Source organism: Drosophila persimilis, unplaced genomic scaffold (assembly GCF_003286085.1).
Source record: "Drosophila persimilis strain 14011-0111.01,24,50 unplaced genomic scaffold, DperRS2 tig00000002-arrow-pilon, whole genome shotgun sequence".
Lineage (NCBI taxonomy): Eukaryota > Metazoa > Arthropoda > Insecta > Diptera > Drosophilidae > Drosophila > Drosophila persimilis.
The window spans coordinates 7,315,193-7,333,294 of NW_020825289.1; the positions used below are offsets into that span (position 1 = coordinate 7,315,193).

Sequence of the window (18,102 nt, forward strand, 5' to 3'; positions counted from 1 at the left end):
ATCCAATTATGAGCTGGTAAAGAACCTTTGGCTTTTTGTTTCTGGCAGCGAAAGTTGCTAATTGAAAAGCGAGAAATACGAATCAGGTCAAACGGTTTGGATCTGCTTGTATATTTTTTTGTTCTACATGTGATGGCCATCAATGCGTTTCAGAATCTCTTCAAAGGGCTCCGATATCAGTTCCAGAACACTCTCCCCGCAGTCCAGATGGTAGTAGTGGCAGTTCTCATGCCAGCCATCGTGCTCCGCCTGGTAGTAGCGCAGTGGCAGCTGCTCTGACTCTGAAGTGCTGGGACTGCAATGTTAACAGATTCAACTAGATATCTTCACAAGTGACCTTCATCTTACCTAAATAGAACATGTAGTAGGCTGCCCAAAACGCCATTGAGTTCGTTCAGCTCCGCAGCACTCGTCTCACAGATCAAGCGTAGCAGACAGGCTTCGCCTTGAAAGCCGCTTCTAAAAGTGGATCTTGGCTCAAGCTGAAATAAATCTTCTGAAATCTTAACTTACCTTTGGAGTTTATCTATAAATATGCGATAGATGTTGGAACGTGTAATCAGAGCACGACTTTTACGCTGATTGATGGGAGCCTCAGTGGGATCGTCCTCCACTTCCTCCTGATCCTCCTCATTGGTGCAGTTCTGGCAGTCACTTTTTATTTTACGAGAAGACTCCACCTCCACTTCTTCCTCTCCTTCCACCTCTGGCTCCAGCTCTTCTGACTCAATGGGACCGTTTTGCTACAATAGAACCAAGTTCCATTATCATTCTGTTTGTCTGTTTGCCCTAAAGCCAAGAGCTGTTAATTGGGGCACAAAAAGTGTGCTAATGTGTCAGCAAATGCGGCATTTTATAGTCTCAAACAAACGCATAATGCACTCACAAATATCGTAAATTTCCCCCAGTTAGCGGGTAAATTGTAGTTGGCCTCAAAGTTGTAGGACACAAAAACGTTGCGATGAGGCAGCTCCAGGGGTACAGCCAGCGCCGCAAAGATCTAAGGGTGAAGAACATCCATTTGAGACCATTAATACCACCTATTCATGGATGTACTCACGCCATGGGTACTGGCCGTTGTGAAGGCCACATGCGTGTCGACTAAATCCAAGACAGTCACAAACAGGGTAACCATCCCCAGAAGAGCCCGGGCTCGCATTGAAAGCATTTTCATTAACGGGAAACGCACGATAGACCTCCACGGTGTTCAGTCAGCAACTGAACCGACAATTGGCGCTGCTGGGTACTGGGTACCCAGCACAGCAATTGCTTTGCACCGCGGAGAGAGTGTCCGCTAATTGGATAAGTAAGCCCCCCACCCAGAGAGAGAGAGAGAGAGACTATTCAGATGGAAGTCAAGTTTATTTTCTTCTACGCCCACTTACAATGTCGCTCAGCGTCTGCTCCACGGGCACGGAGATCAGGTCCAAGATGTTCGCCTCACAATTGGAGGTGTAGCTGGAGCATTCCTGATGATGTCGACCATCCCACTCGGCCTGGTAAAACTCATCGGGAAGATGCTCATCCTTAGAACTGCTTGGACTGCAACACGACAAGGGATAATTGAGTATGGTTTTAAGATTCATTGGGCTTTCAGCCTTACGTGAATATGATGTGGATTAGGCTGCCCAAGAAGCCGTTGACTTCGCCCAACTGCGAGGCATTCGTCTCGCATATCATACGCAGCAGACAGGCCTGGGCAGGGTAACCCGATCTGGGGAGGGATAGCGATAGCGATCACGATTAGCATTAGAAATATCACAAGATGCTACTGTTCGCACCTTTTCAGCTTGTCCCTTATCATTGAGTAGAATATGGAGCGACTCATCAACGACAAGGAACGTTTTTCACGTGACGTTGATGTTGATTCCGATTCCGTTGTTGAGTTGCTGCTGGTGTTGCTTTTGGTTTCCCCATCCTGATCCCTCCGCTCAGTGCAGTTCTGGCAATGCCTGCCGTTGTCCCCACGCCCCGAGGTGGGATATGTCAGATAGGAGTCCTGATAGTCGCCCATCTAGTAATAGAGTTGGTACATTTTAAACAAAAGACTCACGACACGAACCAGCACTGCCAATACTCACCAGAATAGGCGGATACTTGTAGACATGCTCTGGCTGGTAGTAATTGAACTCGTAATTGTACGACAAGAACACATTCCGATGCGGCAAGCCTATGGGCAGCGATATAGCCATAAATATCTGCGAAACGGTAACCGATTTATTAACACAAAAAAAAAACACATGAATTGAGGCTAAATTACCCCATACTCAGAGTTTGTGGTGAATAATAGAGCAGAGCTCACTAATTTCCAGTGCATTATGGACCACACCAGACACTGCCATTGCGGAAAGTTCAAAGATCTTGTCATAGCATCCGACATCCAATGGCATCTCATGTTCGATGCTCGACTCTTCAACTTCTAAATTCGACTGGCAGGCCGCGGTGGCCAGAAGCAGCCAAGAAAGGTGCGTGGCCAAGAAGCTGTTAATTAAAATCCAGATAGGGAATTTGGGTCACCCCGAATTGGTTTAATTCAGTTCAAACTGTAACCGAACAATCGGACATCCAGTTTACAATCTTTAATTTCTTATGATTACAATATTCAATTAGTATATCCCAACTCCCTTCGGATTATGTCTAAGTCAGGATCATCCGACGTAGGCGAGCACATACTTTTGGGTCTGCCAACGGGAAACCCTCTCGGAGCGTGATTCTAAAAATATCTTTCGCTTTAATTGGTTAGCATTCAGATGTTTTATCTGCTAATAACTGCTGGCTTGCTCACGTGTATACGATATACACTCCGCTGCCCAAAATTCCATTGAATCGGCGAAGCAGTTGGGCATTTATCTTGCACATGTTTGGGGAAACCTGCCAGAAATTAAAGCTATACCAGATAACTCTTTATAGACTGCAGAAATATTTCAATTTTTGCCCAAAATAAAGAAAAGTGCCAATGAATTTGAATTCGTACATTAAAACGTCTAGTTCAATGTCCCTGCAGAGATTGCGGTGCGTAGGGATAGAAATCGAACAAAATACAAATTTGTATGGGGTAATAGCGTTCCCAATTGAGCAGAGCCAGCAACCAAGCTAAATTCTCCAAAATATGGTGGAGAAACGGGGAGCAGACACAACACATAACTCCTGTATAGTTGCAAATAATTATTTATTCCAATGCGTTCCGCTCACATATGACTATACTCCTATTCTATAATAATTGTTTGTGAGGTGAGTGGCAGAATCTCGAGTTCACCCACGGCGGGTTCCTGCTATCTGTTGTTTCGGAGCTTGCGCTCCTTCCACGTGACGAACTTGGAGTTGGCAGTGCGCAACAGCTGGTTCATGTGCTGAGTGAGTGAGGAACGCAGCGGCGAGAGCTCATGCATAGCACGATTCTGTGGAAAAGGCAAGGGAGCACGTCACAGATGGTTCGATTGACCCTGAGCAATGAAAAGCCTACCTCAAACGGAACCAGTTTGGCCATTTTGAAACGTTGTAGGGTGTCATGCATGCGCTGGAGCTTCGCCTCCAGCTCTTCGGTGGTGGGTGGAAAACAGTTCCAGAAATGTTTCAACAGCTCCGACAGTGAAAGATACAAGTGGCGCAATTCGCGCTGAAAGTCACTAGGAACCAGCTCTGTGCAAAAGATACAATCAATAATTACATGAACCCAAAATCATATCAATCGAAAATTCACTGGAACTTACGTCCTGCCGACTGCTCTTGAAAGCCGCGCATTAAGGTACCGCCTGGACTTAGCTCTCCGAGAGCATTTACGGCGGCCTTGGGGCAGATGACACCGCGCTGCACACTGCGATTCAGCCAGGACTCCGAATTGCGCACTAGTTTGTACTGCACATCCTCCAGGCTAAACTTTTCGCTATGGTTTTCATACATGCCATGCTGAACGGGTCCGTTGAGGTAGCGCTCCACCTTGGAGAGCTCAAACTGCTTAGGCTGGCCCCCGTCTCCATTGGATGAGTCCTCGTTGACTTCCGTTAGAGGATCGCCCAGGTCTTCGTAGTGAATCTTTTCAATCAATCGCTGTTTCTTCGTATTTGGCTCATCGGGTTCCACTGTATCGGTGGGTTGTGACTTTGTGGCTGTGGCTGTCGCTGTGGCCTTTCCATTGAGGCCGTTCGTGTAGGCAGATTGCGATACTGGTCCGGTGGCATTGTTGGTGCCGTTGGTCATGGAAGAGGGTCCTGAATTTACATTGGCACAAGTCTTGAGTACCATGATGGAATGCTGGTTGAACCTTTTGATCATGTTCTGGTGAACAATGTTGCCGCTATTGACGACATTGCGATCGCCGGGCACGCTGCCAAAGCCCTCCTCCAGGGGAACATCTTCAAATTTCTTCAGATCCAGAAAGGGATCCCCAGCTCCCTTCTGCACCGCCGCCTTGAGAGCCTGATCATCGATCTTGCCGCATTCGGTGAATATGTCTTTTGTGCCAGCTGTAAGGCGATCGCGATGAAAGTAATGAGATTGGAAGAACTTAGTCCAGAACTCCGACTCGGGCAGCTTGTTGGGCACGTTCTCCGTGTGCTTGCGCTTGACGGCGGGATATGTCTTAAAAATGCAGTGTATAACATCGGCAGTAAGGTTGTACTTCAGGCCGTTGCATCCATCCGTTTGTGGCTTGATGTCAGCCAGAAAAGCGCCAGAAACACCTACAGGAGGAACCCAACAATCGTGAGGAATGACAATATTTAAGAATAAGGGCGTGCCTGGTCACTCACCGATTTCCTGAGATTTGCCCATCTTTTTGAGTGCATGGTCTTTGGCATGCGTGGACCAAAACTCATCGCTGGTAAGGACTTTTGTAATGACCAAATCTTTGTATAGCTGAAGCAAATTGGGATTCTCCATGAGGACGCGGTTCTTGTCCTCTAGATCTTTGTCTACCTTGCGCTTGAAGTTGGGCAACAGTTGCTGGAGCAGCTCCTTGACCTTATCGCGATCGGCCAACATTGCCGGCATGCCCTGGCGATTGACAAAATGAAAAGTCGATGTGTTGCCATCGTGGAGCACCACCTGTAGCTGCACCTTGGGCTTGCCTTCGGGCGAAATTTTCTGTGCTGCACGGGTGAGAGGGAGAACGGCAGAGTTTAGTTTCTCTGGCATCAAACGCGATCTGGTCGAGCATACTTTTAATATCAGCATAGCGGTGGGACACGGTCACCGTGTCTCGGTGCTCGGCCATCCACGCCAGACGTTCGTTCATCACGTACAGGGTCCCATCACCCTTCTTATACCGCACCTCGCCCATCTGCAGCAACACATCCTCGCTGCTCGTTGTCATTATGTCTGCTCAGTGCGCAGCGATTTCACATAAGAAAACACTTAAGCCGACGACAAGACAAGACCGCAACCTGAAATTGCAGGAACGCGTATTTTATCATCACTGAATGTGTTAAAAAGCATTTTCACAGGTGCCTCAGCCTGGGAGCTGCTCCCAGCGGCAATTTCGCCGTCTAATCAGCCGCAAAAACAAAAATAATTGCAAAGTTCCAATGGAAAATTGCGTTTTAAATACTTGACTTTTCCTGCTACGGCGATTTCTTTGATTGTTTTTGCCTCAACTTTGGTTATGATGAAAAAACGGACTTAGCCCACTTAAGCCCCCCACATTTAAACAGCTCAGAGACTTGAGGTAAATGGCGGAAAATATTAACGATTGTAATATCTTCTTGTAGATTCAAGCCATCTTTCCTCTGAACTTTCTCTGAATTTAAAAATTATTCAACCTTAATTTTTTTCGATGGAAAATTAAAAAACACCTTGGTTCACAATGGGTTAATCGTTCATGATTATAAAATAAAGTTCAAACAAGAAATGTAAAAGCAAAAAACGTAATTTATGTCAAATGAAACGTAAGTGTGTTTGCAACGTTACGTCATTATTGCTGGCCAAACGGTATCTCCTGTATGGGCATTGGTATACCCTATTATTATACCCGATACTCAAAATGTGTGTAACGTCCAGAAGGAAGCGTTTCCGACCACATAAAGTATATATATTCTTGATCAGCATCGATAGCCGAGTCGATTGAGCCATGTCTGTATGTCCGTCCGTCTGTCCGTCGGTCTTTCCCTATCAGAGCTAGAGCACCGACATTTTATAAACGGACTTCTGTGATATGTCACTGTTACAAGTGTATTTCAAAACTTCGCCCCGCCCACTTCCGCCCCCACAAAGGACGAAAATCTGTGGCATACACAATTTTAAAGATACGAGAAAGATACGCAGAATCGTATAAAATGACCATATCATTTCTAACTCTCTAACACACGTATCATAACCGGCTTTGCTTAGCGCAAAACATTAGCGCCTTGATTTTCAAACCTATAAGAGCTAGAGCAACCAAATTTATCCACTTTCCTATGATATCGAACCTGCACAAGTTGGCATCCACAAATCTAAAAGACTGACTGTAAAGCTCTCACTGATACAAAACTATTTGTAATTTTTCACTGCAGAACTATTTATGTTTTCTCACTGTAGAGAGCTCACTGCTACAAGTGTGTTTCAAAATTTCGCCCCACCCCCTTCCACACACACAAAAGACGAAAATCTGTGGCAACCACAATTTTGAAGATAAGAGAAATATAAAAACGCACAATCATAGAGAATGGCCATATCTACCAGATTGCCGAATCTTGCCGAATCCGTATTAGATCGGATTATTATTATATCCAAAAATAACAGATCAGTGCGTTATGGAATACAGGAAAATTGACGAAAGAGAATTGATGGAATGCTTTCATTGGTTTATTATGTTCAATAATTTCTTCATAGATTTGGTAGTTCTTCCTGAGACTATATTTAGCATCGTTAATTAGGCCCGAGTGGTCCGCGAACATCACATATCTTATCTCCAAACTATTATTTTAAAGGAAATTTGTACCTTTTTATCATCAAAACGCAATCGAAAAATCCTATTTTAACGGCTTTAAGCGAAGAGAAATAAAGCATTTCTGTAGTACTTTTCGTATGAATTTGATTGTAAGTGGACAAATTTGAAACTGGTAAACAGTTCGTTGTAACAAATTCTATATAATTATAGAACTTATAGTATATTTCATCTGTAAAAGTTACGTAGTACATCCGAGACGAACTGTTGTCCAATCTCTGCCGCTTTATCCATAGGCAATGCTGCAAATAAAACACTGAAAGAGCGCCGTACCCCGTTCATCCAATCCCATTGAATAAATACACAATTTTATCATATGTGGTTTTGTAGTTTTGAGTTTAGTGTTTTCTGGTTTCAGTCTTGTGTTTTACAATTTATATTTTCTTGCTTTCGAATCAGACACTTGTGGTCGTCAACAGGCCCCCAGCTTTTGTTAAAAGTTTAATGCTATTGAAATTAACCCGTCCCTTGAGGAATGCGAGCTAGTCTCGTGGAGCGCTCAAGGCAATGCCCCAATAATTGGCGTGCCCACAAGTTTGGCCACCATATTGTCACTTCGCGCCTGTGGATTCTGCACAAGTGTCTGGTTTTCAAGGATTGTGGAACTGGGAGAGTCGGTGCCGGCCGGAGATACGCGGTAACGACGAGACCCAGTTCGCGTGTGTGTGTGAATGGGAATGACGTGCCTAAATGCTTGCCGCGGGATCACAGGGGTTAGAGCCCAGAACCCGTAATCCCGAATTTGGCAATTTGGCGTGCCAACCGCACGAATGGCGAATCGGGAGCCATCGTAGTGCGATGTACAAAGTTGATCATATTCTGACAATGTCAAAAAATTGATTTGGTTTCAAATTTCCGGAGAAATTTGTGGTTTTGCCCAGATCGTGCCCGCTGTAAGCTCCTGTCGCACCAGAAGCATCGCCTTTGGCAACAACCACATACCAGACGCAGCCGAGGCCACGTTCAGCACGGAGTTGCTGCCCTGGGCTAGCGACAGCCACGTGCAAAAGGATCTAAGCGAGCATTCACAGGGCGGGGGGTTTTTTGCCACCTTCACCAAGGACCAAGCACAGACCCAAAGCAACGCAAACAACGGCTAAAACGGTGACCACTGCAGTGTGGTGAATACATTGGTCACCATTTGCGCCACGTATACGTTACATCTTCGCTGACAGGCACAAGGTCAAGGCGGCGGTTGTTGAGCTCTACCAGAGGGGGACAAGATCGGATCGCGCAACATCTATTCGGGGCTTCGGTCGCGTTGCAATTGCAGAGCTAAAGCCAGGTGTAGATGCTCAGGGCTTTCGCCTTGGACATCCAACTAGCGTTTGGCCATGAATTACATCTGCGATTCAAAGCTTCCAAACTCCAGACGAAATGTGGGATCCTCTCCCATCCTTCCCTGGCAGTGCTCGATAGTTCTTCTAGTTTGTGGTTTAAAAAACGAGTGTTCGAAATAAATTTCGAGAGTTCAAGAGTTGGCGTTCGGCGCCAAAATAGCCGCAGGGCAGCGTGAAAGTGAAAGTTCTAGGTCAGCGCCATCCATGATTGGGAAAAGCCCTAGAAGGAATTGCAGTGGCCACCAGTTGTCGGCCGCAATCGCTAAAAGAGCCAACCCCTCACAAAAATAGCGGAATGGTTTAGAGAGAGGGAGAGAAGCTTTCCTCTGCTTACCGGCACGCCGTTTGATTGAGAGTGTGTGTGTGTGCTTTAGTATGTGTGATAGTTAAAGAGTTGAATTGGTAAAGAGCTTTCTCTACTTTTGAAACTTCTTCTTTTCCTTCGCTATCACTGATGTTGGGCCATGATGGCACTCTCAGAGCGCAGGGCGGCCAGCGAGGCGGTGAAAAGTTCTCTGGTGTGCGGGGGTGGGGGCGGAATGCTGCTGCCGGTGATGATGTTCATGCCGTCGTCGCCCCCACAAAAATGCATGTGTTGCTTGGCTTATTCCTCGTCGTGTTCCTCTTCGCGAGTCTTCTTGCGCTTGCGACAAGCCTCGAACGTGTGTCCCCTGAAGTTGCAGTAGGTGCAGCGGGTGGTGCGGCGGGAGCCGCGTGTGTTCTTGGTCGCCGCCAGATCTTCGTCCTCCTGGGTGTTGTGTTCGATGATGCGGCCCTGCTCCAGCAGTTCCTTGAACGTCTTCACGCTCTGGCGGGTGATGTGTTTGCGGTACTTGATGTTCAGCAGGCCATATAGGAAGTCTATCTCGGTCTCCTCGTCGTGGCGATCGGCTGGCAGCTGGGCAAGCAGGGCGCGCTTGTGGACCAGGAAGGAATCGATGGGATCAAAATCCGCCTGCTTCAGCTGGAAGATGTCCATGTACACCTGGTAGGCGGGCTTGGTGGGCGAGAAGTGCTCGCGGATCAGCCCGATGACGTCGTTCCAGGTGACAACCTCCTTTCGCACGCCCTGCCACCAGGTGGACGCCATTCCGTAGAACAACAGGGACACCCCCTTCACAGCGTTCTCGTCGCTGATGCACTCCAGCTCTTTGTAGGTGACAATGTTGGAAATGAACATCTCGACCTCATCGTAATCGCGTGTTCCGCCAAAGCGATGGTTGCAGGCAGCGAAGCTGCCGTTGGCCTTGGGTACAGCTCCCTCCGCTCCGGCGGCAACGCCACCCACGCTGGAAGCGCGCACGGCTGCGATGAGCTCTTGTAGCTGTTCCTGGGTCATCTGTATAGTTTGCGCCATTTCGATCTGTGTGTTCTATTGCTTGTTACTTTGGTGAGGAATTAGGCCAAAACACGTTGGTTATTAATTTATTTTGTTGTTGAGTTGCGAGGAACGGCGCACAAAGCCAGTGGGGCTGAAGCGAATGTTGCCGTGATGACTAAATTTGTCGGTTTCTTTGGGATCCATTTTATAGCGGACTGTTGTGAAATAGAAGTTCGAAAAGCTCAGCCGGCAGAGAGAGCATGCCAAAGAGAGCACGTCCATTGTTGTTGCATTGTGACCGATGATATGAGTCATATATTGAATTATAATAGAGGTTTATTTTTAAAGCCGGTTGCCTAGTTTAAAACAAAACCGATAAAATAGTAATCATTAAATACACATGTATGCAGGCATATACAATATTTATTGCATGTACATACATATGTGTATTACATTTGTACAGCTTGAAGTGCAATTGCACGTATATGTGAAATTCAACCCATGTATAATATATTTTCTTGGGCAGCATATAAACATGTACTAAAGAAAAACAAAACATACCAATATGTATGGCAACAAATTTAAACAGGGCCGGGCCCTACCAGTGAGTCAGAAGAGTTAATATTGAAAAGTTTAGTGAGTTCATGTATGATACAAATGTAAACTTTTATCAGTTAATTTCCTTTGTTGATAATTATGCTAGCAGACTTTTCAATTAGTTAGAGTAGTATTAACAACACCTGTCGCTATGTATTCCATATAGTATATCCTGATAAAAGGTGTGATAGGAGAAGTGATGGGGGTTAACGTAGAAAATACAAACAACCTGCATGTGGAGCAAACAAGAGGGGGAGAGGAACATCAAGAAAGCTCGCTCGAAAAAACGTCAAAACTATTGAAGGTATGGAAAAAGCAATAAAATAAACTCAGGCTGGCATCAACTTAGGCCACCAAAGAGTGAGATAGAATTGCAGCACCCTATACATAGCAATACCATGCTATGTTTGAATTTCGAAAAAGCTCCCCCATGAGAGCCAATATAATTTCACAAGAGAAAAGACTAAGTTGGCAAAAACAAAACCACAGCCAGTCGCTCCACCGTCAATTCTCGACGGATTTTATTCGCTCCCATTTCCGCCGTCTGTTTATTTATTGTTAGTTTTCTGTCGAATCGGGGCGGAAAATATTAAATTTGGGGACAAAATGACGCAGATGTCGGATGAACAATTCCGCATACTCATCGAAACAATACGCTCCCTGGCGACCATCAAAGAAGATGAGCCGCAATCGAAGGGAAGCTTCAGCAACTGCCCCGTCCGCTTCAGTGGGCAGCGTGATCACGATGCCGTGGATGAGTTTATAACGGCGGTGGAGACGTACAAGGAGGTGGAGGGTATTAGCGATCGGGACGCCCTGAAGGGGCTGCCGTTGCTCTTCAACAACATCGCCGTTGTCTGGTGGAAGGGGGTGCGTCGAGATGCGAAAACCTGGCAGGATGCCATGCAGCTTCTGCGAGACCACTTTTCGCCCACCAAGCCCTCCTATCAAATCTACATGGAGATCTTTGAGACGAAGCAAGGGGGAGGTGAAGCCATCGATTCGTTTATTTGCAAGCAACGCGCGCTTTTGGCCAAGTTACCCGACGGCCGGCACGACGAGGAAACAGAGCTGGACTTCATCTATGGCTTAATGCAGCCCAAGTACAAGGATAGTATTCCCAGGCATGAAATTAAGACTTTTCGGGATTTGTTGGACCGGGGACGCACTGTGGAGCGCACTAGACACTAAAGAATCTTGTAGATAGTTGTAAATAGTAAAACTAAAGTAAGACAAAAAATTAAAGTGCTAAATGTTTGGTTATTCGACTTCTTTTTTAAATTTTGATTCAGGAGAAACCCTTTCGCCATCCAAAGCTTCTCCAATTAAATCCTCAGCCCGAGGATCAGCCCGATTAAGCGTAAGCAAACCAGTTGGTAATCGCCATGAGGAAAGGGTAGAAATTCTTTAAATTGATGATTGATCAATTTGATCGAAACCTTATCTACGACAAGATCGTTCCTGCAAAAGAAGGAACAAAAGTGGGCATCCTCAAGTCTGACATCGCTTGAACAGGTCAATGTTGAACTTAAATGATAGAATTTTTTATATGCTTATATTCTTTATATACACTGTTGCTGTTGCTCCAGTTTAGAAATGATCTGAATATCTAATTTTTTTTAATTTTTAACGTATTTTCGGTATATTTCTGAGGGTCCGAGCTAAATAGTCCCGCGATTACACTGATTTTGGACACCTTGTCTAGCTTAAAAATAGTATTTTCTAGTATTTTCCAACATTTCTTAAAACACGTTTTGGGCTTCACCATCGCTTAAACCATATTTAACAAACAATTCAATAAAGATGAGAGCTTCAAGTTGACCAGTCTTGTAGGAAATTGAATTAGCAATCGGATAAATTTATTAGTTCAGAGCTGAAGGTCCTAACTATCAAGTAATATTAAACCGAATATTAAAAACGGAGAATATGATAGGACTTGAATACAAATAATTAGTAAGTATATTTACCGTATATTTTGAAATTTGCTACGTATATCTTAGTATATTTCTGAGGGTAGACCGTAAATATCGACAAATCTGCGGCCACACTGCAATCATAATAATAATTTCATATATCAATACCTGAATTTGATAAACAACTAACTGAATGCACAAAACACACCGTCTGACGGAGAGCCAGTACATGGAGGTTGAGGGCTTGCTGCAGGTAAATAGTTTTTACCACTTGCAACCGCTATAGCGGCTACGTTTTCTGTGTGTTATGGTTGCTACAACGCCCTTACTTTTTCCCCGTCGCCGTCGTCTCCACCCACTCGCAAAAACACACACATACAAACACAAATTTCTGCCTGCCCACGGAAAGCAGGCTATGGACATGCCCAGTAGTCGGGAGCACGACCAGGAAATCGGAGAAATCGAGCCGGAGCCATCATGCCGACTGAGCCGGTATAATGTAACGAACCTGTACGATGGGCCCGTTTCGGGACCGGGACCTGGGTTTGGACTAGCAGCGGGACCGGGACGTCAGCGTTGCTACACAATGCCCCACGTTCCCCCGCCTGCGCCGCCCTCCACACCTACGCTGCTGACAAGCGCCAACAGCAACAATAGCAATAGCAATGGAAATTGCAGCTCCAGCTCGCCCACCTGCTCGGCCGGTCTCACGGCCGACAATCAACTCAATCATTTTATCTATGTAAAAAATGGTAAGAACCTGCGTCGAGAGTCGCGCTGCGTCGACTCTGAACTGTCCAAGCTCTTCAACGTTGTGTCCATTACGAATCGCCTCACGGCCATCAAGAATCGTTCAAAGCAACTGCAGCTGGCGGATCGCGGCATCATTAATGCATCGCGAACCATATCTAAGCTGCATGGAGCGACGGCGACAGCGACGAAAATCTTCAAGATTCACCGCGATCCCAAGGATTTCCTGCGCGAAACGGACGAGGATTCAGTGTCGGCGCCGGAGTACGATGAGGAGGAGGAGGACACGCGGTTCCGTTTCTTCAGACGAACACGGCACTCCCGCCGACACTCGTACACCCGCATGGAGCGCAAATTCGCCAGGTTCGAGCATCACGAGCGCATGGAGACCATTGTCGACAGCTTTGACGCGGCCATGAGCTTCAACGATGCTGACACCTGAGAGGCAACGAAAGCATCAGCGGCGAGCTCCATCAGAGGCACGCGCTTGGCAGAGATGGTTGGCCAACCAATGTGATGAATGTGAATTTCAACTAAATTATTTTTATTACTACATACTACTATTATTACGATTATTATTACCGAACTGTTCTCTCCATACACTTAGTTCCCTTCTACGCCGATTGCCGTCGCGTCCTTGCGGCTCTGAGTCCCATTCCGACTCAGACGGAGGACGCGGCGCAGGGCAGAGCATTTAGTTTAGTTTAGTTTTTACGCCTCTGGGGCGGAGCAGGAGTAGCCGGACGGCTGCACTCGTATTGTGCTTCAAAAACAAAAACAGAACGATTCCAATAAAAGCACAAAATGTGTTGCATGTATTTGAGAAGAGAAGAATTAACTGCTGTTTGGATGTTTCTTCCGGGAGTCCCCGAATTTTGCGGTACTTTTTCTTAGGTAAAATAGACGTCCATGTGTCTACTTCTATGTACATACGTTCATCTACAAAGTTCTCGGAGAACCGATCTGCGCTTTGAAAGCGTAAACAATAACATAACTAACAATAAAATTCAGGGGGCTTAATTCGAGTAATATCCAATATTCAGACGCGCTCGGTAAAGAAGTTGGCCATCAGGTTCTCCTCCAGCTGCGTGGGATCTGTGACGGGCATGCGGCACACGCGGTCGTGGCAAATGTAAACTGTGGTCTTGCCATTGACCATCTTGAATTTCTTCTGCACCCGCTGATTACATGCATCATCGGGATGGAGGGGGTCCACGTGCAAGATGATCATGCCTGGTATGAAAAACTTTCGACAGATTTCCACAAAACGCTTGGTATCTTCCGAGTCGGGCCCCACCACGGCCACCAGATCCAGTCCGTTCTCGTGCAGGAGCAGAGCCGACAGCATTTCGGGCAGAGCATGACCAAAGGGCGCAACGTCGGCAAAGAAATTCATCAACTTGGCGGCTCGCTGAAGGTAGGTCTCCTCATCGTAGTAGTGCGAGAGAAGTGTCAAATTGCGGGCGGAGACACTGTTGCCGCAGGGCTCAGCCCCGTCATCACCCTCCTTTAGCCGAACAATCACATTAGGGGCATTCTGTTGGGAGAAGAAGTAGGCACCATTCTGCTCGTCCCAGAAGAGTTTATCCTGGGTCTCCTGCAGCTCTTTGGCCCAGCGCAAGGCACTGAGGTCCAGTGAGGCCTTGTAATAGTCGAGGAGACCCTTGATGAGAAAGGCATAGTCATCCAAGAAGCCATCGATTTGTGATCTGAAAAGTTGGGAATATTTATCTATGGCATTTCTATGCATCGTCTGGTGGAGAACCTACTCATTCTTCTCTAGGGTTGGATCCCCCACAGCTACTCCATAGCACGATCGGACAAGCAGCTTTTGTTCCGGATCATACATCTCCTTACGCAGAAAGTCTACGAGTTCTTTGGCCGCTTTGATGTACTCCTCTCTTTTGACTGTGCCACAGTTAGCCAATTTGGAGAGACCAGACAACATAAGGCCATTCCATGCGCAGATAATCTTTGTATCCAGATGTGGTCGCGGACGCTGATCCCGCAGAACATGCAGTATGTCGTTTGCCGTCTCCAGTAATTTGTCAAGTTTCTCCGGCTGCAGGTCAAAGTTCGAGCAGGTTTCCTCATCCGATCCGCGCACAATGAGTATATTCTTCCCGGTAAGATGGCCATGTGGATCACTGTGGGTCGGGACGTTGCCCTTCGGTTTGAGACCGTAATGGAAGGCATAGATCTCAAAGGCGCGCTTCGGCAAGACATCATCGAAACGCTTGGCCTGGTCCTTGAAGGCCGCTTCAATTTCGTTCCAGGTCCAGGCATAAAAAGCTCCCTCAACCTTGACGGTGTCCTTGTGGTCCGGTAATGAGTCGGCATCCTCGCCGGCATAGAATCCACCCAGGGGATGACGTAGGTCCTTCATTATATACTTGTAGATCTTGTCTGCATAGGTCAGAAAGGTTGCGCTCCTTGTCAGCTTGTAGGCATTGGAATAGGCCGCCATTAGTTGTCCCTGGTCATACAACATCTTCTCGAAGTGCACGTTGTGCCAATCGGCAGTTGTGGCATAGCGCGCAAAGCCCCCAAATATGTGATCATTGATCCCGCCGCGACCAATGTGATCTAGTGTCTGCAGAACCAAGTCCAACACGGATACATCCTTGCTCACCAGATAGGCATGGAAGAGGAAATTAAGGCGAGGCACCTCGGGAAACTTTGGCTCCGTGCCGAACCCGCCGTTCGTTCGGTCGAACCGCCGCTTGTGGACACCGATAGCTTCAGCTAGCTTGGCGCTGGCGCTGCCAGGCTCGAAAGCAGCCTCTGCAACAGCGGATGCGTCTTCGTTTTTCTTTAAAGCATTGAGAATGCTGGAGCCTGACTCAATGAGTGTTTGACGATTCGTCTGCCATTGCTGGGCTATGGCCAGAAGGACAGTTTTGAATGAAGGCATTCCATAGCGGCCTGTTGGGGGGAAATAGGTCCCAGCGGTAATGGGAGCCAAGTCGGGTGTCAGCCAGATGCTCATGGGCCAGCCACCGCCGCCCTTGGTCATTTGGAGGAATGTCATATAGATCTTGTCAATATCGGGACGCTCCTCTCGATCCACTTTGATGTTCACAAAATGTTCATTCATAACAGCAGCTGTCTCGAGATTCTCAAACGATTCGTGCTCCATGACATGGCACCAGTGACAGGTTGAGTAGCCCACGGACAGAAAGATCAACTTATTTTCCGTGCGGGCACGTTCAAAGGCCTCCTCGCCCCAGGGATACCTACGATGGATTGACTTGTTTATTCCACAGCTCAATATATTATTTGTTTAGTTTACTCACCAGTCCACTGGATTATAAGCATGTTGTAAAAGGTATGGAGATTTGGAAGAAACTAATCGATTGCCTGGAGCCTTTGGAGCCTGCGCGTCAGTTTCTCCTCCACTGGCCATTCCACGGTAATTTTGGCTTACTCCCCAACTATTTGACAATAAATTGAGATTTGAACTTGATTTACAAACTACAGTTTTGTGTGTTCCCCTTACTCGATAGGACTACGCCAAGTGCGATGGAACAGGCTCGGTGGCGTCTGGGGTGCTACGCCTGCTGCGAGTGACGAAAATACGTGAAGGTTCCTTGCCGCTTTCAAATTACTTCGTATCCAGAGATAGAGTGTTTTGCTTCTGAACATATCAAATTGATGTTGGTGGGTATATCAAAGCGCCTTCTTTTCACTGGGCCGATAAAAGTGCAACGTGTGCAAACGCGTCGAAGCTGGGACTAACTATGGCAATGTTTTTATTTTATTTTGCATATCAGCTGTGTGACTAGGGCTGGCGGCAGCGATGTAATCACATTTGCATAGGGCTGGCGACACATCGTTATTAGTGCAAAGCTACAGTTCAAGTTAAAGCATTGAAACCAGATATAAGGCAAGAAATCTATTTAGGCTGCGTAGTCGAACTGGTAGCAGCGGAGCAACAGCGCCGCAAAATTATACTTTGAACGTATTGCGTATTTGCGCGCTGCTCTGAATCAGCTGTGCGTGTTGAAAAACTTAATTTTCGCACAAATGGTGGAAACATAATTTATCTTTGCCTTTAATTCTGGTGTTATATGACCATTTGGTGAATATATATATATATATGTATATTCTAATCAATTTAGTCTAACTACAGCCAGAATTCATACACCTTTGCCTTGATTTTTGGGATCTTCCAATCCCACGCTAGTCTAGTTATAGTACCCTTATCTATGGCAGTCGTAACCAATACGTACCCAATAATTAACTGATCTGAACAAATCTATTGTGCAAAGAAAGTCGAAAATATACTCCAAATTGAAACCAACGGAAATGTAAACAAGTTTGGCATCCCTGGTTGCACAAAAAATCGCACCAAGAAATCGAGCAGCATTGTCTCTCAACATGCCGCAGATTGAGCAGCATTCTGAATACCCTGGAGAAGTGGATGTTATAGGTTTGAGGAAATGTTTGTCATCTCTGCCTCTATTTTTAAGCTATTTCAACGATATCTTTCTACTAATTGTCTTCTTATAGAGGCCAAGAATAGGTATTGAGATATTTATACAAGACACTCAACATATGACAAATGCCCATACTCCGGTTGACAAGCTACAAGTAAGAAATTACATTACTTTCCATACTCCATACTTACGTTGCTTGTTTTCTGTTGATATTTTTTGTTTAAACCTTGGTTTAAGATATAATAAAATAAAGAGGAGAATTTAAAAGTAGCTAATCTTGTAGAAAATTTATTCATCAGTGGCTTAAAATTATATAGGCAGAGCTAAGGGTCTTAGTTAGCCAGCATTATTCAACGACATATCAAATAATAATAATAGCAATAAACTATTTTTCTCTTACGTTTTATGTGTTTGACCTTTTTCGCTAAAACCTTTTTTCAGGCGAAATCCAAGCAAAAGCAAGTATTAAAAATAAGCCAGTTAAGTAGAAAATTTATTCACTAATCGGATAAAATTATGTGGGCATGGCTAATTGTTCTATCTAGCTAGTAATATTCGCCGAAAAAACAAAAACGTGGAATTCGTAAGATGGAACTTTAAATCGTCAGTATATTTACGGTATATTTTGAAAATGAGTCGTATATTTCGGTATTTTTCTGAGGGTCGGGCGGTATATTGTATCGATCAGCGGTCACACTGGCCTGCCGACAACAACATAACTTTTTCTATTTAAAACGGTCCAAAATCAAATAAAATAAAGTATAATGTGCTGAAAAAGAGAAACAAGATCTACTTGTCATAAATGTTAATGAAATCATCA

The 18,102-nt window shown here is 45.7% G+C and overlaps 7 protein-coding genes across 9 annotated transcripts; 2 read left to right on the plus strand and 5 right to left on the minus strand.

The window, feature by feature from the left end:
- Positions 1–95: 95 nt before the first annotated feature.
- Positions 96–1,135, minus strand: LOC6590230. Its single transcript, XM_026987093.1, has 5 exons — positions 1,061–1,135; positions 887–1,000; positions 514–743; positions 349–459; positions 96–295 (listed from the first exon to the last, which is right to left on the minus strand). Exons 1-5 carry the CDS (start codon positions 1,133–1,135, stop codon positions 124–126), a joined length of 702 nt encoding a protein of 233 aa, XP_026842894.1. The 3' UTR covers positions 96–123.
- A 226-nt stretch (positions 1,136–1,361) lies between these two features.
- On the minus strand, positions 1,362–2,317 carry LOC113565260. Its single transcript, XM_026987095.1, has 5 exons — positions 2,261–2,317; positions 2,082–2,198; positions 1,782–2,014; positions 1,604–1,714; positions 1,362–1,542 (listed from the first exon to the last, which is right to left on the minus strand). Exons 1-5 carry the CDS (start codon positions 2,315–2,317, stop codon positions 1,362–1,364), a joined length of 699 nt encoding a protein of 232 aa, XP_026842896.1.
- An 833-nt stretch (positions 2,318–3,150) lies between these two features.
- Positions 3,151–5,563, minus strand: LOC6590512 (general transcription factor IIH subunit 1). 2 transcript variants are annotated; one of them, XM_026985178.1, is made up of 6 exons: positions 5,551–5,563; positions 5,158–5,381; positions 4,749–5,087; positions 3,711–4,679; positions 3,464–3,639; positions 3,273–3,398 (listed from the first exon to the last, which is right to left on the minus strand). In XM_026985178.1, exons 2-6 carry the CDS (start codon positions 5,309–5,311, stop codon positions 3,273–3,275), a joined length of 1,764 nt encoding a protein of 587 aa, XP_026840979.1. In that variant the 5' UTR covers positions 5,312–5,381; positions 5,551–5,563. The 2 variants fall into 2 exon arrangements, with proteins under 2 accessions (XP_002016080.1, XP_026840979.1); XM_002016044.2 differs by lacking the exon at positions 5,551–5,563 and having other exon boundaries at positions 3,151–3,398; positions 5,158–5,311.
- A 1,676-nt stretch (positions 5,564–7,239) lies between these two features.
- On the minus strand, positions 7,240–9,735 carry LOC113565047 (activity-regulated cytoskeleton associated protein 1). The gene has a single exon (XM_026985172.1). It carries the CDS (start codon positions 9,617–9,619, stop codon positions 8,867–8,869), a length of 753 nt encoding a protein of 250 aa, XP_026840973.1. The 5' UTR covers positions 9,620–9,735; the 3' UTR covers positions 7,240–8,866.
- A 957-nt stretch (positions 9,736–10,692) lies between these two features.
- Positions 10,693–11,434, plus strand: LOC113565130 (activity-regulated cytoskeleton associated protein 2). Its single transcript, XM_026985981.1, has one exon. The coding sequence runs from the start codon at positions 10,787–10,789 to the stop codon at positions 11,369–11,371; it is 585 nt and encodes a 194-aa protein (XP_026841782.1). The 5' UTR covers positions 10,693–10,786; the 3' UTR covers positions 11,372–11,434.
- An 824-nt stretch (positions 11,435–12,258) lies between these two features.
- On the plus strand, positions 12,259–13,674 carry LOC6590513. Of its 2 annotated transcripts, none has more exons than XM_026985347.1 (2): positions 12,259–12,346; positions 12,503–13,674. In XM_026985347.1, exons 1-2 carry the CDS (start codon positions 12,287–12,289, stop codon positions 13,283–13,285), a joined length of 843 nt encoding a protein of 280 aa, XP_026841148.1. In that variant the 5' UTR covers positions 12,259–12,286; the 3' UTR covers positions 13,286–13,674. The 2 variants fall into 2 exon arrangements, with proteins under 2 accessions (XP_026841148.1, XP_002016081.1); XM_002016045.2 differs by having other exon boundaries at positions 12,506–13,674.
- On the minus strand, positions 13,630–16,578 carry LOC6590514 (spermatogenesis-associated protein 20). Its single transcript, XM_026985346.1, has 4 exons — positions 16,343–16,578; positions 16,140–16,277; positions 14,613–16,079; positions 13,630–14,552 (listed from the first exon to the last, which is right to left on the minus strand). The coding sequence occupies exons 1-4, from the start codon at positions 16,486–16,488 to the stop codon at positions 13,883–13,885; spliced, it is 2,421 nt and encodes an 806-aa protein (XP_026841147.1). The 5' UTR covers positions 16,489–16,578; the 3' UTR covers positions 13,630–13,882.
- Between the last annotated feature and the right edge of the window lie 1,524 nt (positions 16,579–18,102).

What these genes read in the sequence shown, in the direction of transcription:
- LOC6590513 (XM_026985347.1), top strand. Translation starts at nt 12,287, where the DNA reads ATGCACAAAACACACCGTCTGACGGAGAGCCAGTACATGGAGGTTGAG. An exon ending in AGGTTGAGGGCTTGCTGCAG is followed by an intron (nt 12,347 to 12,502) that starts GTAAATAGTTTT and finishes GCCCACGGAAAG; the next exon opens with CAGGCTATGGACATGCCCAG.
- LOC113565260 (XM_026987095.1), bottom strand. Translation starts at nt 2,317, where the DNA reads ATGCACTGGAAATTAGTGAGCTCTGCTCTATTATTCACCACAAACTCT. An exon ending in ACAAGTATCCGCCTATTCTG is followed by an intron (nt 2,015 to 2,081) that starts GTGAGTATTGGC and finishes CTCTATTACTAG; the next exon opens with ATGGGCGACTATCAGGACTC. An exon ending in ATAAGGGACAAGCTGAAAAG is followed by an intron (nt 1,715 to 1,781) that starts GTGCGAACAGTA and finishes ATCCCTCCCCAG; the next exon opens with ATCGGGTTACCCTGCCCAGG.
- LOC6590230 (XM_026987093.1), bottom strand. Translation starts at nt 1,135, where the DNA reads ATGGTTACCCTGTTTGTGACTGTCTTGGATTTAGTCGACACGCATGTG. An exon ending in CAACGGCCAGTACCCATGGC is followed by an intron (nt 1,001 to 1,060) that starts GTGAGTACATCC and finishes CTTCACCCTTAG; the next exon opens with ATCTTTGCGGCGCTGGCTGT. An exon ending in CTACTACATGTTCTATTTAG is followed by an intron (nt 296 to 348) that starts GTAAGATGAAGG and finishes TTAACATTGCAG; the next exon opens with TCCCAGCACTTCAGAGTCAG.
- LOC113565047 (XM_026985172.1), bottom strand. Translation starts at nt 9,619, where the DNA reads ATGGCGCAAACTATACAGATGACCCAGGAACAGCTACAAGAGCTCATC.
- LOC6590514 (XM_026985346.1), bottom strand. Translation starts at nt 16,488, where the DNA reads ATGTTCAGAAGCAAAACACTCTATCTCTGGATACGAAGTAATTTGAAA. An exon ending in GCTTATAATCCAGTGGACTG is followed by an intron (nt 16,080 to 16,139) that starts GTGAGTAAACTA and finishes AATCCATCGTAG; the next exon opens with GTATCCCTGGGGCGAGGAGG. An exon ending in CCAACCCTAGAGAAGAATGA is followed by an intron (nt 14,553 to 14,612) that starts GTAGGTTCTCCA and finishes CCAACTTTTCAG; the next exon opens with ATCACAAATCGATGGCTTCT.
- LOC113565130 (XM_026985981.1), top strand. Translation starts at nt 10,787, where the DNA reads ATGACGCAGATGTCGGATGAACAATTCCGCATACTCATCGAAACAATA.
- LOC6590512 (XM_002016044.2), bottom strand. Translation starts at nt 5,311, where the DNA reads ATGACAACGAGCAGCGAGGATGTGTTGCTGCAGATGGGCGAGGTGCGG. An exon ending in GGGCAAATCTCAGGAAATCG is followed by an intron (nt 4,680 to 4,748) that starts GTGAGTGACCAG and finishes TTCCTCCTGTAG; the next exon opens with GTGTTTCTGGCGCTTTTCTG. An exon ending in CCAAACTGGTTCCGTTTGAG is followed by an intron (nt 3,399 to 3,463) that starts GTAGGCTTTTCA and finishes CCTTTTCCACAG; the next exon opens with AATCGTGCTATGCATGAGCT.